We start from the raw sequence: 15572 nt of genomic DNA on the forward strand, positions 1-15572 counted from the left end.
TATTCAACCATACCACACAACGTTCCAAGAAGAGAAGACGATACCCTCAAACCGTCATATGGACTGGCAAGTCAGCTCAATGTTGCACAAGGATCGTTGAGAGTAAGGGCTGAGACAGAGTGGGAGCAAAAAGGGGAGAGGAACTGGACAGTGCCAGTATGTGCTGAGTGGAGGGTGAAGCAAGGAGAGGACATAAGCCTCTAACGTTTTTATTTCACTTGACTGACGTCTAGCCATTGGCAACAGTGCTGTAAGTGACCAAAAGGGCTAGACATATTTTGGAGTGAGCAGTGTGTCCTTTGTGTCATAGCCTTATACTTTACAAGGGCCCCTAATATTGTTCATCTTGTTTAAACTGTTATCTTTAGAAACTTGACTTACTAACTTGGATGTTTCGTTTCTTAAAATGACTGTTTTTGAAGTGACAGTCAAGGTCCAATGAAAGGAACTTAAGAGATTGACCTGCTTCAGGATTCTGTCCTTAAGAAGCACTACTTTCCATGAGGAGGTGATTTTAGCTCGAAATATTTCTGGGGGAAATCAGACTTTCTATATTTTTTCTGCACAGCACATTGAAACATATTGGTTTGGACTCCATTAAGTTTGCATATGCTATAATTCAAGCAGGGGCTATGCTGAGATTTACCTTTGAATTATCTATGGAAAAAATAAAAACATGGTAAAGACCGAAGGGGGGGACTTCCCTGGTGGTCCAGCGGTTAAGACACTGCGCTTCCACTGCAGGCGCGGGGGTGAGGGTGGGGTGCACGGGTTCAATCCCTGGCCCTGGTGGGGGAACTAAGATCCCACATGCTGCATGGTGAGGCCAAAAAAAAAAAAAAAAACAGGGAAAAGATATCCAATGAATAGGCAATTAGGAAATATTGTTACCTATTTAATAAAATAAGTCTTCTATAAGGATATTTACTTATCAACACAGAGGATTAACTTGGAATACTTGTATATTCCTGAAAACAATCTTAAAACTATTCTAGAACTGACTATTCTAATTCAGAATGGCCTCACATTCATATAGCCCTAGCTGGTGAGATTTTTTTTTTTAACATCCTTATTGGAGTATAATTGCTTTACAATGTTGTGTTAGTTTCTGCTGTATAACAAAGTGAATCAGCGATATGTATACATATATCCCCATATCCCCTCCCTCTTGCATCTCCCTCCCACCCTCCCTATCCCACCCCTCTAGGTGGTCACAAAGCACCGAGCTGATCTCCCTGTGCTATGCGGCTGCTTCCCACTAGCTATCTGTTTTACGTTTGGTAGTGTGTATATGTCCATGCCACTCTCATTTCGTCCCTAGCTGGTGAGCTTTTACTTTCCTCCAGTTTCCTCTCTCCTGTAATGAGTACTTTCTGATGCTGACACTCTCCCTCGTCTAGTTAAGCTTATTTGCTCTGGTACTGTCCTCAGGCCTGCAGAACGGTTGGTCAGTGCTCTCTTTATGATAACTCTTTATACTTGAGGATAGTAATTAAACTGCCTCTTGGGTCTCTTTCACCAGGCTAAACAACGCCAGCTCATTTAGCCTTTCCTCATACGCCCTATTTTCTAATGCTTTTATCGTTTTTTGCTGAGCTTCTCAGGATCTTGTCCAATCGCTTTTCAATTGTTCTAAGATGTAACCTGATGAACGGGCCTAATCTAGGGTTTGGCATTGGCTAAATATTTAATAAATGACTTAAAATTAAGGAAGATGGTTTAGTGCAGGCGTAAGAGCACTGGACTAGGAGTCAGAAGACTTGAGTTTCGTCCTTGCTCTGCCACTTACTAGGATTGGGCAGAGAGCCACATTTGGACAAATCATCTAAATGTCTCTAAGCATCAATTTATCCATCAATTTATCATCTGTAAATTTAGGATAAACACATCTGCCCTGCCTGCCTCCCACAGTGAGGCTCAAATGAAATAATCTATGTGAAAACCCTTTGTTTAGCATCAAAGCACGATGTAAACACTATGTGTCAGGAAATTTTCTGAATGCTTTGCATATATTAACTCACTGAGGTACAGTTAACATTTCCATTTTACAACCAGGAAATGGAGGCTCAGAGAGTTAAGTAACTGGCTCTAGGTCACACAGCTAGTAAGTGACAGAATCCATGCAGATAAATATTAAACATCCAACAGAGACATTCATTTTATGGGGCCTGACCTTCAAAAGCAGTCCACAGGTAGACACACCACTGGGATGGGGGATCTATTCAGTCATGGGTAGATAACTCTATGAGAGGCAACTTTTTCAAAAGTGAATGTTTAGGTTGGTCATTGAAGAAGGGCAGCTGTCCACCAGTGGGGGGGCCTCATGAATACAACACAGTAATAGGAATGCTGTATCAGGTCAGGTCAATGGTTCATTCTTCCTAGGACACCTAAATCTTCCTATGGAAAGTGCTCTTAATTCTTGGATTCAAGATCTGCAGTTTCTAAATATTCTCTATGAGTTCTGACAACCCTTCATGGTTTCAACTGTCTCTAGCTCTGCCCTTTTGTGTGTTAATTCTTGCAGCTATAAGTTTGGAATACTTTCCTCATAGATTAACTGTTAAGGAGAAATATTAAAGACAGAATAGCACCTAATTGAATCTTTTTCCGGCTGCGGTCTGAAGAGTTGAAAGAGATTTAAAAAAAAAAGAGCTTTGGAAAGAAACATTGGAATAATTTTGATTTACCTCATAAATGTTTGAACATTCATAGCGAAAATTAGAACTTAAATCATGAAATGGGGAGGTTATGCTATATAGTAGTATATTGAAAACCTGCTTATATTTGAAAAATTGTGCCATATTGAGGTCTTTGCATTAACACCATTAGATATAGAATACAATATGAATTTACTTTATGCCAAAATCTCATCTATAGGGAATAGGGTTGTAGTGGTGTAACAGGTTCTTCTACCTCAAATAGTTGCACGAAGTATCATTTTATGGGAGACTATAGAAGTTGCCTTCCATGAAAATAAACTCAAAGTTGAAAATACCTTTGGAGGATGGGAGCATTTTGGGGGAGGATCTGATACTATTTGAGTTATAAATGTTATCTTTCTAACTAGAATCTGTATAGTGAATTACGATGTTTGTCAAGAATGGTTGGGAACCAATAAGAAAAAGTGGGTATCTCTGTATCTTAGTAGTCAATTTATTTTAAAAAAAGTTTACTCTAAAGAAATATTATGTTGAATTTGTTGCTTTTAATAATTCATTTAGTGAGAAATCTATTTTTATATAAAGAAATAAATTTTGGCAAATTCATGATATCAGAACAAGCTTGAGCACAGAGCTACCATCTTAAACCTTTGAGAAAATGTGTACTTTAATAATCACATCATGTGGCGGTAGGCACCATTTTGCCTCTTGATGGAAGCACAGCAAAATCACAGTAGAACTTACTGAAATGTGCTCGTTCAATAATCGTCCATCTAGCCATTCATCCACCCATCCATCTTTCCATCCAACACGGTGTGCCAGGTACCCTACTGGACACTGAATATACAGTAGTGAACAAGACAAACATGATTCCTACCTCACAGTACTTAATGGCCTAGTAGAAATTCCTTAAATGGTGAAGAAAGCAATCATGAGTAGATAGTTTTATGACAGTTTTTTGAAAGAGGGGAAAGAATAAGTGAAAGTAACTCTCTAGCCATAATTGAATGTTGTTAAAACTTTTCTTTGAACAATGTTCCCTGAAAAATTGTATAGAAAGTATTATGAGAGATGCTGTGAATGTGCATACGGAAGAAAGGAAGATAGTGAGACATTAAAAGAGAGGACAGGGAGTTAGCTTCAAGATGGCGGAAGAGTAAGACGTGGAGATCAACTTCCTCCCCACAAATACATCAGAAATACATCTACATGTGGAACATCTCCTACAGAACACCTACTGAAAGCTGGCAGAAGACCTCAGACCTCCCAAAAGGCAAGAAACTCCCCACGTACCTGGGAAGAGGGGATTAAGAGCGCTGCTTAAAGGAGCTCCAGAGACGGGCGCGAGCCGCGACTATCAGCGCGGACCCCAGAGACTGGCATGAGACGCTAAGGCTGCTGCTGCCGCCACCAAGAAGCCTGTGTGCGAGCACAGGTCACGCTCCACAACCGCCCTCCCGGCAGCCTGTGCAGCCCGCCACTGCCAGGGTCCCGAGATCCAGGGACAACTTCCCCGGGAGAACGCACGGTGCGCCTCAGGCTGGTGCAACGTCACGCCGGCCTCTGCCGCCGCAGGCCCGCCCCGCACTCCGTGCCCCTCCCTCCCCCCGGCCTGAGTGAGCCAGAGCCCCCGAATCAGCGGCTCCTTTAACCCCGTCCTGTCTGAGCGAAGAACAGACGCCCTCCGGCGACCTACGCGCAGAGGCGGGGCCAAATCCAAAGCTGAGCCCCTGGGAGCTGTGAGAACAAAGAAGAGAAAGGGAAATCTCTCCCAGCAGCCTCAGAAGCAGCGGATTAAAGCTCCACAATGAACTTGATGCACCCTGCATCTGTGGAATACATGAATAGACAAAGAATCATCCCAAATTGAGGAGGGGGACTTTGGGAGCAAAGATATATAGATTCTCCCCCCTTTTTTCTCTTTTTGTGAGTGTGTATGTGTATACTTCTGTGAGAGATTTTGTCTGTATAGCTTTGCTTTTATCTTTTGTCCTAGGGTTCTGTCTGTCCGTTTTTTGTTTTTTTTTTTTTGGTTTTTTGTTTGGTATAGTTCTTAGCACTTGTTATCATTGGTGGATTTGATTTTTGGTTTGGTTGCTCTCTTCTTTCTTTTTCTTATTACTTAAATTTTTTAATAATTATTTTTTATTTTAATAACTTTATTTTATTTTACTTTATTTTATCTTCCTCTTTCTTTCTTTCTTTCTTTCTTTCTTTCTTTCTTTCTTTCTTTCTTTCTTTCTTTCTTTCTTTCTTTCTTTCTTTCTTTCTTTCTTTTCTCCCTTTTATTCTGAGCCATGTGGACGACAGGCTCTTGCTGCTCCAGCCAGGTGTCAGTGCTGTGCCTCTGAAGTGGGAGAGCCAAGTTCAGGACACTGGTCCACAAGAGACCTCCCAGTTCCACATAATATCAAACAGCGAAAGTCTCCCAGAGATCTCCATCTCAACGCAAACACCCAGCTTCACTCAAGGACCAGCGAGCTACAGTGCTGGACACCCTATGCCAAACAAATAGCAAGACAGGAACACAACCCCATCCATTAGCAGAGACGCTGCCTAAAATCATAATAAGGTCACAGACACCCCAAAACACACCACCAGACGTGGACCTGCCCAGCAGAAAGACAAGATCCAGCCTCATCCACCAGAACACAGGCATTAGTCCCCTCTACCAGGAAGCCTACACAACCCACTGAACCAACCGTAGCCACTGGGGACAGACACCAAAAACAATGGGAACAACGAACCTTCAGCCTGCGAAAAGGAGACCCCAAACACAGTAAGATAAGCAAAATGAAAAGACAGAAAAACACACAGCAGATGAAGGAGCAAGCTAAAAACCCACCAGACCTAACAAATGAAGAGGAAATAGGCAGTCTACCTGAAAAAGAATTCAGAGTAATGATAGTAAAGATGATCCCAAATCTTGGAAATAGGATGGAGAAAATACAAGAAACGTTCAACAAGGACCTAGAAGAACTAAAGAGCAAACAAACATTGATGAACAACACAATAAATGAAATTAAAAATTCTCCAGAAGGGACCAGTAGTAGAATTACTGAGGCAGAAGAATAGATAAGTGACCTGGAAGATAAAAGAGTGGAAATAACTACTGCAGAGCAGAATAAAGAAAAAAGAATGAAAAGAATTGAGGACATTCTCAGAGACCTCTGGGACAACATTAAACGCACAAACATTCGAATTATAGGGGTCCCAGAAGAAAAAGGGAAAGAGAAACGGTCTGAGAAAATATTTGAAGAGATTATAGTTGAAAACTTCCCAAATGTGGGAAAGGAAATAGTCAATCAAGTCCAGGAAGCACAGAGAGTCCCATACAGGATAAATTGAAGGAGAAACACACCAAGACACATATTAATCAAACTATCAAAAATTAAATACAAAGAAGAAATATTAAAAGCAGCAAGGGAAAAATAACACACAAGGGAATCCCCGTAAGGTTAACAGCTGACCTTTCAGCAGAAACTCTGCAAGCCAGAAGGGAGTGGCAGGAGATAATTAAAGTGATGAAGGAGAAAAACCTACAACCAAGATTACTCTACCCAGCAAGGATCTCGTTCAGATTCAATGGAGAAATTAAAAACTTTACAGACAAGCAAAAGCTAAGAGAATTCAGCACCACTAAACCAGCTTTACAACAAATGCTAAAGGAACTTCTCTAGGCAGGAAAAACAAGAGAAGGAAAAGACCTACAATAACAAATGCAAAACAATTAAGAAAATGGTAATAGGAACATACATATTGATAATTACCTTAAATGTAAATGGACTAAAAGCTCCAACCAAAAGACATAGACTGGCTGAATGGATACAAAAACAAGACCGGTATATATGCTATCTACAAGAAACCCACTTCAGACCTAGGGACACATACAGACTGAAAGTGAGGGGGATGGAAAAAGATATTCCATGCAAATGGAAATCAAAAGAAAGCTGGAGTAGCAATTCTCATATCAGACAAAATAGACTTTAAAATAAAGACTATTACAAGAGACAAAGAAGGACATACATAATGATCAAGGGATGGATCCAAGAAGAAGATATAACAATTGTAAATATTTATGCGCCCAACATAGGAGCACCTCAATACATAAGGAAAATGCTAACAGCCATAAAAGGGGAAATCGACGGTAACACAATCATAGTAGGGGACTTTAACACCCCACTTTCACCAATGGACAGATCATCCAAAATGAAAATAAGTAAGGAAACACAAGCTTTAAATGATACATTAAACAAGATGGACTTAATTGATATTTATAGGACATTCCATCCAAAAACAACAGAATAATCATTCTTCTCAAGTGCTCATGGAACATTCTCCAGGATAGATCATATCTTGGGTCACAAATCAAGCCTTGGTAAATTTAAGAAAATTGAAATCATATCAAGTATCTTTTCCGACCACAACGCTATGAGACTAGATATCAATTTCAGGAAAAAATCTGTAAAAAATACAAATACATGGAGGCTAAACAATACACTACTTAATAACGAAGAGATTACTGAGGAAATCAAAGAGAAAATCAAAAATTACCTCGAAACAAATGACAATGAAAACACGATGACCCAAAACCTATGGGATGCAGCAAAAGCAGTTCTAAGAGGGAAGTTTATAGCAATACAATCCTACCTCAAGAAACAAGAAACATCTCAAATAAATGACCTAACCTTACACCTAAAGCAATTAGAGAAAGAAGAACAAAACACCCCAAAGTTAGCAGAAAGAAAGAAATCATAAAGATCAGATCAGAAATAAATGAAAAAGAAATGAGGAAACAATAGCAAACATCAGTAAAACTAAAAGCTGGTTCTCATACTTTTACATGTACCTGTCCAGTTTTCCCAGCACCACTTATTGAAGAGGCTGTCCTTTCTCCATTGTACATTACTGCCACCTTTATCAAAGATAAGGTGTCCATATGTGCATGGGTTTATCTCTGGGCTTTCTATCCTGTTCCATTGATCTATCTTTCTGTTTTTGTGCCAGTACCATACCGTCTTGATGACTGTAGCTTTGTAGTATAGTCTGAAGTCAGGGAGCCTGATTCCTCCAGTTCCTTCTTTCGTTCTCAAGATTGCTTTGGCTATTCGGGGTCTTTTGTGTTTCCATACAAATTGTGAAAGTTTTTGTTCTAGTTCTGTGAAAAATGCCAGTGGTAGTTTGATAGGGATTGCATTGAATCTGTAGATTGCTTTGGGTAGTAGAGTCATTTTCACAATGTTGATTCTTCCAATCCAAGAACATGGTATATCTCTCCATCTATTTATATCATCTTTAATTCCTCTTCAATAAGTGGTGCTGGGAAAACTGGACAGGTACATGTAAAAGTATGAGATTAGATCACTCCCTAACACCATACACAAAAATAAGCTCAAAATGGATTAAAGACCTAAATGTAAGGCCAGAAACTATCAAACTCTTAGAGGAAAACATAGGCAGAACACTCTATGACATAAATCAAAGCAAGATCCTTTCTGACCCACCTCCTAGAGTAATGGAAATAAAAACAAAAATAAACAAATGGGACCTAATGAAACTTCAAAGCTTTTGCACAGCAAAGGAAACCGTAAAGAAGACCAAAAGACAACCCTCAGAATGGGAGAAAATATTTGCAAATGAAGCAACCGACAAAGGATTAATCTCCAAAATTTACAAGCAGCTCATGCAGCTCAATAACAAGAAAACAAACAACCCAATCCAAAAATGGGCAGAAGACCTAAATAGACATTTCTCCAAAGAAGATATACAGACTGCCAACAAACACATGAAAGAATGCTCAACATCATTAATCATTAGAGAAATGCAAATCAAAACTACAATGAGATATCATCTCACACCAGTCAGAATGGCCATCATCAAAAAATCTAGAAACAATAAATGCTGGAGAGGGTGTGGAGAAAAGGGAACACTCTTGCACTGCTGGTGGGAATGTGAATTGGTTCAGCCACTATGGAGAACAGTATGGAGGTTCCTTAAAAAACTACAAATAGAACTACCATATGACCCAGCAATCCCACTACTGGGCATATACCCTGAGAAAACCAAAATTCAAAAAGAGTCATGTACCAAAATGTTCATTGCAGCTCTATTTACAATAGCCCGGAGATAGAAACAACCTAAGTGCCCGTCATCGGATGAATGGATAAAGAAGATGTGGCACATATATACAATGGAATATTACTCAGCCATAAAAAGAAACAAAATAGAGCTATTTGTAATGAGGTGGATAGACCTAGAGTCTGTCATACAGAGTGAAGTAAGTCAGAAAGAAAAAGACAAATACCGTATGCTAACACATATATATGGAATTTAAGAAAAAAATGTCATGAAGAACCTAGGGGTAAAGCAGGAATAAAGACGCAGACCTCTTAGAGAACGGACTTGAGGTTATGGGGAGGGGGAAGGGTGAGCTGTGACAGGGCGAGAGAGAGTCATGGGCATATACACACTAACAAACGCAGTAAGGTAGATAGCTAGTGGGAAGCAGCCGCATGGCACAGGGATATTGGCTCGGTGCTTTGTGACAGCCTGGAGGGGTGGGATGGGGAGGGTGGGAGGGAGGGAGACGCAACAGGGAAGACATATGGGAACATATGTTTATGTATGACTGATTCACTTTGTTATAAAGCAGAAACTAACACACCATTGTAAAGCAATTATACCCCAATAAAGATGTTAAAAAAAAAATAAAAAATAAAAATAAATGATGATGCTGACTAAAAAAAAAAAAAAAAAAAAAAAGCTGGTTCTTTGAGAAGATAAAGAAAATTGATAAACCAGTAGCCAGACTCATCAAGAATAAAAGGGAGAAGACTCAAATCAAGAATTAGAAATGAAAAAGGAGAAGTAACAACTGACAGTGCAGAAATACAAAGGATCATGCGAGATTACTACAAGCAACTCTATGCCAATAAAATGGACAACCTGGAAGAAATGGACAAATTCTTAGAAAAGCACAACCTTCCAAGACTGAACCAGGAAGAAATAGAAACTATAAACAGACCAATCACAAGCACTGAAATTGAAACTGTGATTAAATATCTTCCAACAGACAAAACCCCAGGACCAGGTGGCTTCACAGGCGAATTCTGTCAAACATTTACAGAAGAGCTAACACCTATCCTTCTCAAACTCTTCCGAAATATAGCACAGGGAGGAACACTCCCAAACTCATTCTATAAGGCCTCCATCACCCTGATACCAAAACCAGACAAAGATATCACAAAGAAAGAAAACACCAGGCCAAGATCTCTGATGAACATAGATGCAAAAATCCTCAACAAAATACTAGCAAACAGAATCCAACAGCACATTAAAAGGATCATACACCATGATCAAGTGGGGTTTATCCCAGGAATGCAAGGATTCTTCAGTGTACACAAATCAATCAACGTGATACACCATATTAACAGATCGAAGGAGAAAAACCATATGATCATCTCAATAGATGCAGAGAAAGCTTTCGAGAAAATTCAACACTCATTTATGATAAAAACCCTGCAGAAAGTAGGCATAGAGGGAACTTTCCTCAACATAATAAAGGCCATCTATGACAAACCCACAGCCAACATTGTCCTCAAAGGTGAAAAACTGAAAGCATTTCCACTAAGATCAGGAACAGGACAAGGTTGCCCACTCTCACCACTCTTATTCAACATAGTTTTGGAAGTTTAAGCCACAGCAGTCAGAGAAGAAAAAGAAATAAAAGGAATCCAAATTGGAAAAGAAGTAAAGCTCTCACTGTTTGCAGATGACATGATACTATACGTAGAGAATCCTAAAGATGCTACCAGAAAACTCCTAGAGCTAATCAATGAATTTGGTAAAGTAGCAGGATACAAAATTAATGCACAGAAATCTCTTGCATTCCTGTATATTAATGATGAAAAATCTGAAAATGAAATTAAGAAAACACTCCCATTTACCGTTGCAACAAAAAGAATAAACTATCTAGGAATAAACCTACCTAAGGAGACAAAAGACCTGTATGCAGAAAATTATAAGACACTGGTGAAAGAAATTAAAGATGATGCAAACAGATGGAGAGATATACCATGTTCTTGGATTGGAAGAATCAACATCATGAAAATGACTCTACTACCCAAAGCAATCTACAGATTCAGTTCAATCCCTATCAAACTACAAATGGCATTTTTCACAGAACTAGAGCAAAAAATTTCACAATTTGTATGGAAATACAAAAGACCCAGAATAGCCAAAGCAATCTTAATAAAGAAAAACAGAGCTGGAGGCTCCCTGACTTCAGACTATACTACAAAGCTACAGTAATCAAGACAGTATGGTACTGGCACAAAAACAGAAATAGAGATCAATGGAACAGGATAGAAAGGCCAGAGATAAACCCACACATATAAGGTCACCTTATCTTTGATAAAGGAAGCACGAATATACAGTGGAGAAAAGACAGCCTCTTCAATAAGTGGTGCTGGGAAAACTGGATACCTACGTGTAAAAGAATGACAGTAGACACTCCCTAACACCGTACACAAAAATAAACTCAAAATGAATTAAAGTCCTAAATGTATGGCCAGACACTATAAAACTCTTAGAGGAAAACGTAGGCAGAACACTCTATGATATAAATCACAGCCAGATCCTTTTTGACACACCTCCTAGAGAAATGGAAATAAAAACAAAAATGAACAAACGAGACCTAATGAAACTTAAAAGCTTTTCACAGCAAAGGAAACCATAAACAAGATGAAAAGATAACCCTCAGAATGGGAGAAAATATTTTCAAACAAAACAACTGACAAAGGATTAATCTCCAAAATTTACAAGCAGCTCATGCAGCTCAATATCAAAAAAACAAACAACCCAATCCAAAAATGGGCAGAAGACCTAAATAGACATTTATGTGAAGAAGATGTACAGGTTGCCAACAAACACATGAAAGGATGCTCAACATCACTAATCATTAGAGAAATGCAAATCAAAACTACAATGAGGTATCACCTCACATCAGTCAGAATGGCCATCATCAAAAAACCTACAAACAATAAATGCTGGGTGTGGAGAAAAGGGAGCCCTCTTGCACTGTTGGTGGGAATGTAAATTGATACAGCCACTGTGGAGAACAGTATGGACGTTCCTTAAAAAACTAAAAACAGAGCTACCATACGACCCAGCAATCCCACTACTGGGCATATACCCTGAGAAAACCATACTTCAAAAAGAGTCATGTACCACAATGTTCATTTCAGCTCTATTTACAGTAGCCAGGGCATGAAAGCAACCTAAGTGTCCATCGACAGATGAATGGATAAAGAAGATGTGGCACATATATACAATGGAATATTACTCAGCCATAAAAAGTAACGAAACTGAGTTATTTGTAATGAGGTAGATGGACCTAGAGTCTGTCATACAGAGTGAAGTAAGTCAGAAAGAGAAAAATAAATACCGTATGCCAACACATATATATGGAATCTAAAAACAAAAAGGTCATGAAGAACCTAGGGGCAAGAAAGGAATAAAGACACAGACCTACTAGAGAATAGACTTGAGGATATGGGGAGGGGGAAGGGTAAGCTGGGACAAAGCGAGAGAGTGGAATGGACATATGTACACTGTCAAACGTAAAATAGATAGGTAGTGGGAAGCAACCGCATAGCACAGGGAGATCAGCTTGGTGCTTTGTGACCACCTAGAGGGGTGGGATAGGGAGTGTGGGAAGGAGGGAGACACAAGAGGGAAGAGATATGGGGACATATGTATATGTATAACTGATTCACTTTGTTATAAAGCAGAAACTAACACACCATTGTAAAGCAATTATACTCCAATAAAGATGTTTTTTTTAAAAAAAGAGAGGATGGGGTTTTCGAATAATGTTAGTTTAGTTTTCCTGAAAATATTTAGTAATAATGATTTTTTTTCTATAGCATTTTACGCTTCTCAAAGCAATTATACCAATCATGTGAGGAAGAGCAAATTTTATTGCCCATTATGTAGATGACACAACTGAGGCATAGATATTTTAAGTTCTCAAGATCCCACATCTATATCGAATTCACAGCTCTACCCACTGCTTTTTCTACTACGTCATGCTGAAAAATTCCAGACTCCAGTATAAGGTCCTATAAAACCCCAAAGAGTTATCAGAGTGTACACTATTCAAGAAGCCTAAGTCAGTAGCACAAAAGAAGGAAAACAAAGTATGACAAGGAGGATGTTCCTCTGCTTTAGGCTATTAAGTAGGTCACCCAGTAAGAGGCTATTTTGGTTTAAAATTTTAGAGGGCATGTAGTACATACACCAGCATCACTGACCTGATTCTTCACTTTCAAGATCTAAGAAAATCAGACAGTTTTTTTTTCTTTTGGAAGGGAGGGGTGTATCATTGGGGGAGCTTAAGAGAATGTTAGTTGGGAAATTTGATTTAGCCAGGCTAGTGCTCTAGATTTTTTGTGAGGTTGATTCACTAGAGATGGGGACAGCTTTGTATCTCTGTGATGCAGTCAGTGCTTCCCTCCTTCCTTCCTTCCTTTCTTCCTTCCTTCCTTCCTTCCTTCCTTCCTTCCCTCCCTCCCTCCTTCCTTCCTTCCTTCCCTCCCTCCCTCCCTCCCTCCTTCCTTCCTTCCTTCCTTCCTTCCTTCCTTCCTCATTCTTCTTCTCTCTCATCCCCTCCCTTCACTTTTCTTACTGCTGTTTTTTTTTCTTTGTATTCTTTTCTTATGGGGGCATATCTGACAAATTGTTAATATTTAATTTGCTATAAAACAGCTCTCCCAAGCAATGGGTGCTCACTATAATTTCAATCTCTGAAGCTGTTTTGGCTCCTAGGTACACTGGGATCGAATTAGAATGGAAATGTTTCCCTTACAGTTTTGTTTATGGCAGCATAGGTACTTTGTTATTAACTGGCAAACTGAGACTTCTAAGGAAAATAATAAACTTTCACCACATTTCTATTTGACTCTTTACTCCAAACAGAATATCCCTCTGGCTTAGGGTAAAACAACTCTTCTAATATGTTTCAGTCTTAAATTTAAATATCCAAGATTAATAATGAATATATTTTGATCCATTGAATTGTATTTTTCCCCAGTCTGGTGCTTTTTCACTTTTTTTCACATTTTAAAAACCATAAACATTTTTTTCTCATATGCCATCTTACTTTAAAAATGGTCTGCAATTATATATATACATATTCCCATTCATTCTCTCTTGCTCTCTCTTTCAAACCAGAGCGATATTCTTCCAAACTACCCACAAATTCAAACTAGTGAATACTGCTCTGATACTTTGCAACTAGGCCCCTGAAACAAAAACCCTACCCTTCTGCCCTGCCTAATCCCTTGTCTGTTCCTTGCTGGGAGGGAGGTGTCGAAAGGAAGGGGTTTAGTTTGAAATAGACAGCTATCTATGAAACAGAGGTGTGAAAGGGTGTGTTTATCTGATAAGTAGCATTAAATTGCAGAGACTACCAGATTAATCATGGTATGCAATTTTCAACAGCTTAGATTTTCTTTTATTTCTCTCTCTCCTTTTCTGCAGCCACTGGGGAGGAAAAAAGGAATAGAGAGACTATCAAAACTGTTGGCAAGTTTAATCTGTTGGCTACTTAATTTATTAGCAGATATGGGAACTGCCTCAGGTTGATGATTTAACAGGTTGGCTGGGCGTGGAATAAATCTCAAACGTACCTGTTCCAAAATTGTGTTAATCCTTTCAACTTCGCAGTCAATCAAGTATCGCTTTTCCTGCCTCCTGTCCATTTCTTCAATGATGCGCCTGAATTCTTGGACGTCCTTTATGTTTCCCACAGACCTTGCTGTCACTTGCCAGTTGTTTTGCACTGCTGCTTCCATAATCGCTTGGAGGATGGAAAATCCTGAACGAAGGGAAGACAGCTACATTGATTATTTTTTCTTTTAAAAATCTTTCCATAGGTGTTAAAGGTTCTACTGAGTTTTTATGTGCAGTCTATTGGGTCCCCTTAGACCTTATCCACTGTGGACAGCAGGCTTACTCATAACCTCAGCCTTATTAACTTCCAGACAGTTGGCATCTCTATCCTGATTGAAAGGAAAGAAGATTCTTCAACTTGTGGGCACCGGGCTAGGTGTTTATCAAGCCTGTACTTAAGCAGTCACAACTGAATTATAGTACCTAATTGTTTTCATTGACAGGCATTATCAAAATATTTATGGAATGAATGCCAGTAGCTTCTTTCTTATTTCTGGCCACAGTCTGTCCTATTGCGGTTGAAGCTCATTTCTTTCATCTTCACAACAACAATATTCAGAATTAGAAATAGCTTTAGTAGAGATAGAAGCTGATTATTATATGACTTATCCTTACATGGATATGACTATCCAACAAGGTAAATTATGTCTCCCAAGCCACATAACTCTCAGAAAACCTGACAAGAACAGTCTATAACAAAGGTGTCATACTGTTTCTTTGTTCACAGTATTATGAAAAAGTTCAATCATATTAAGTCTTCCTAAGTTCTTCCCCTTTCTCAATTCATTTGATTAGAGATTCTTGGTTCCTTTTTAGTTAATTTATATCAGACAGCTATTAACTACTAACACTCTGGATCTGTGCTGCATGGGAAAGAGAAAAGATCTGATGCTTGAGTTTTGGGTAACCTTTTTGGAGTCAGGGTTTGAGAAGTTGGAAAGAACAGTATATCTGTATGAACCACAAAAGAGCACAAGGATTTCGTATGTACTGGTCTTTTAGTGTATTCATGTCTCTAATGTTACATCATGTCTATATTTTTGCTTCTGGTATGAATTCATAATCTGAGTATAGTTTCATCAGGTATAGACATCATTTTATTGGGATATGGTCAAAAGCAGCTCCTTTTGCCCCATTAAATTTAAATTGTTTTCCATTTGTATTTAGGTAATGACT

At 38.9% G+C, this 15572-nt stretch overlaps 1 protein-coding gene across 8 annotated transcripts in view; it reads right to left on the reverse strand.

The window, feature by feature from the left end:
• GRIA3 (glutamate ionotropic receptor AMPA type subunit 3) overlaps positions 1-15572 on the reverse strand; it is a 293982-nt gene that overhangs the window by 137979 nt on the left and 140431 nt on the right. For all 8 annotated transcript variants that reach the window (XR_009560811.1, XM_060293089.1, XM_060293090.1 and 5 more), the window contains one exon: positions 14354-14541. Coding sequence is in view for 7 of the 8 variants with exons in the window: in XM_060293089.1 (XP_060149072.1) it covers positions 14354-14541 (188 nt within the window). In the remaining variant the exon portion in view is untranslated. The remainder of the gene's footprint in view (positions 1-14353; positions 14542-15572) is intronic.

This window comes from Globicephala melas, chromosome X (assembly GCF_963455315.2).
Source record: "Globicephala melas chromosome X, mGloMel1.2, whole genome shotgun sequence".
NCBI classification, from domain to species: domain Eukaryota; kingdom Metazoa; phylum Chordata; class Mammalia; order Artiodactyla; family Delphinidae; genus Globicephala; species Globicephala melas.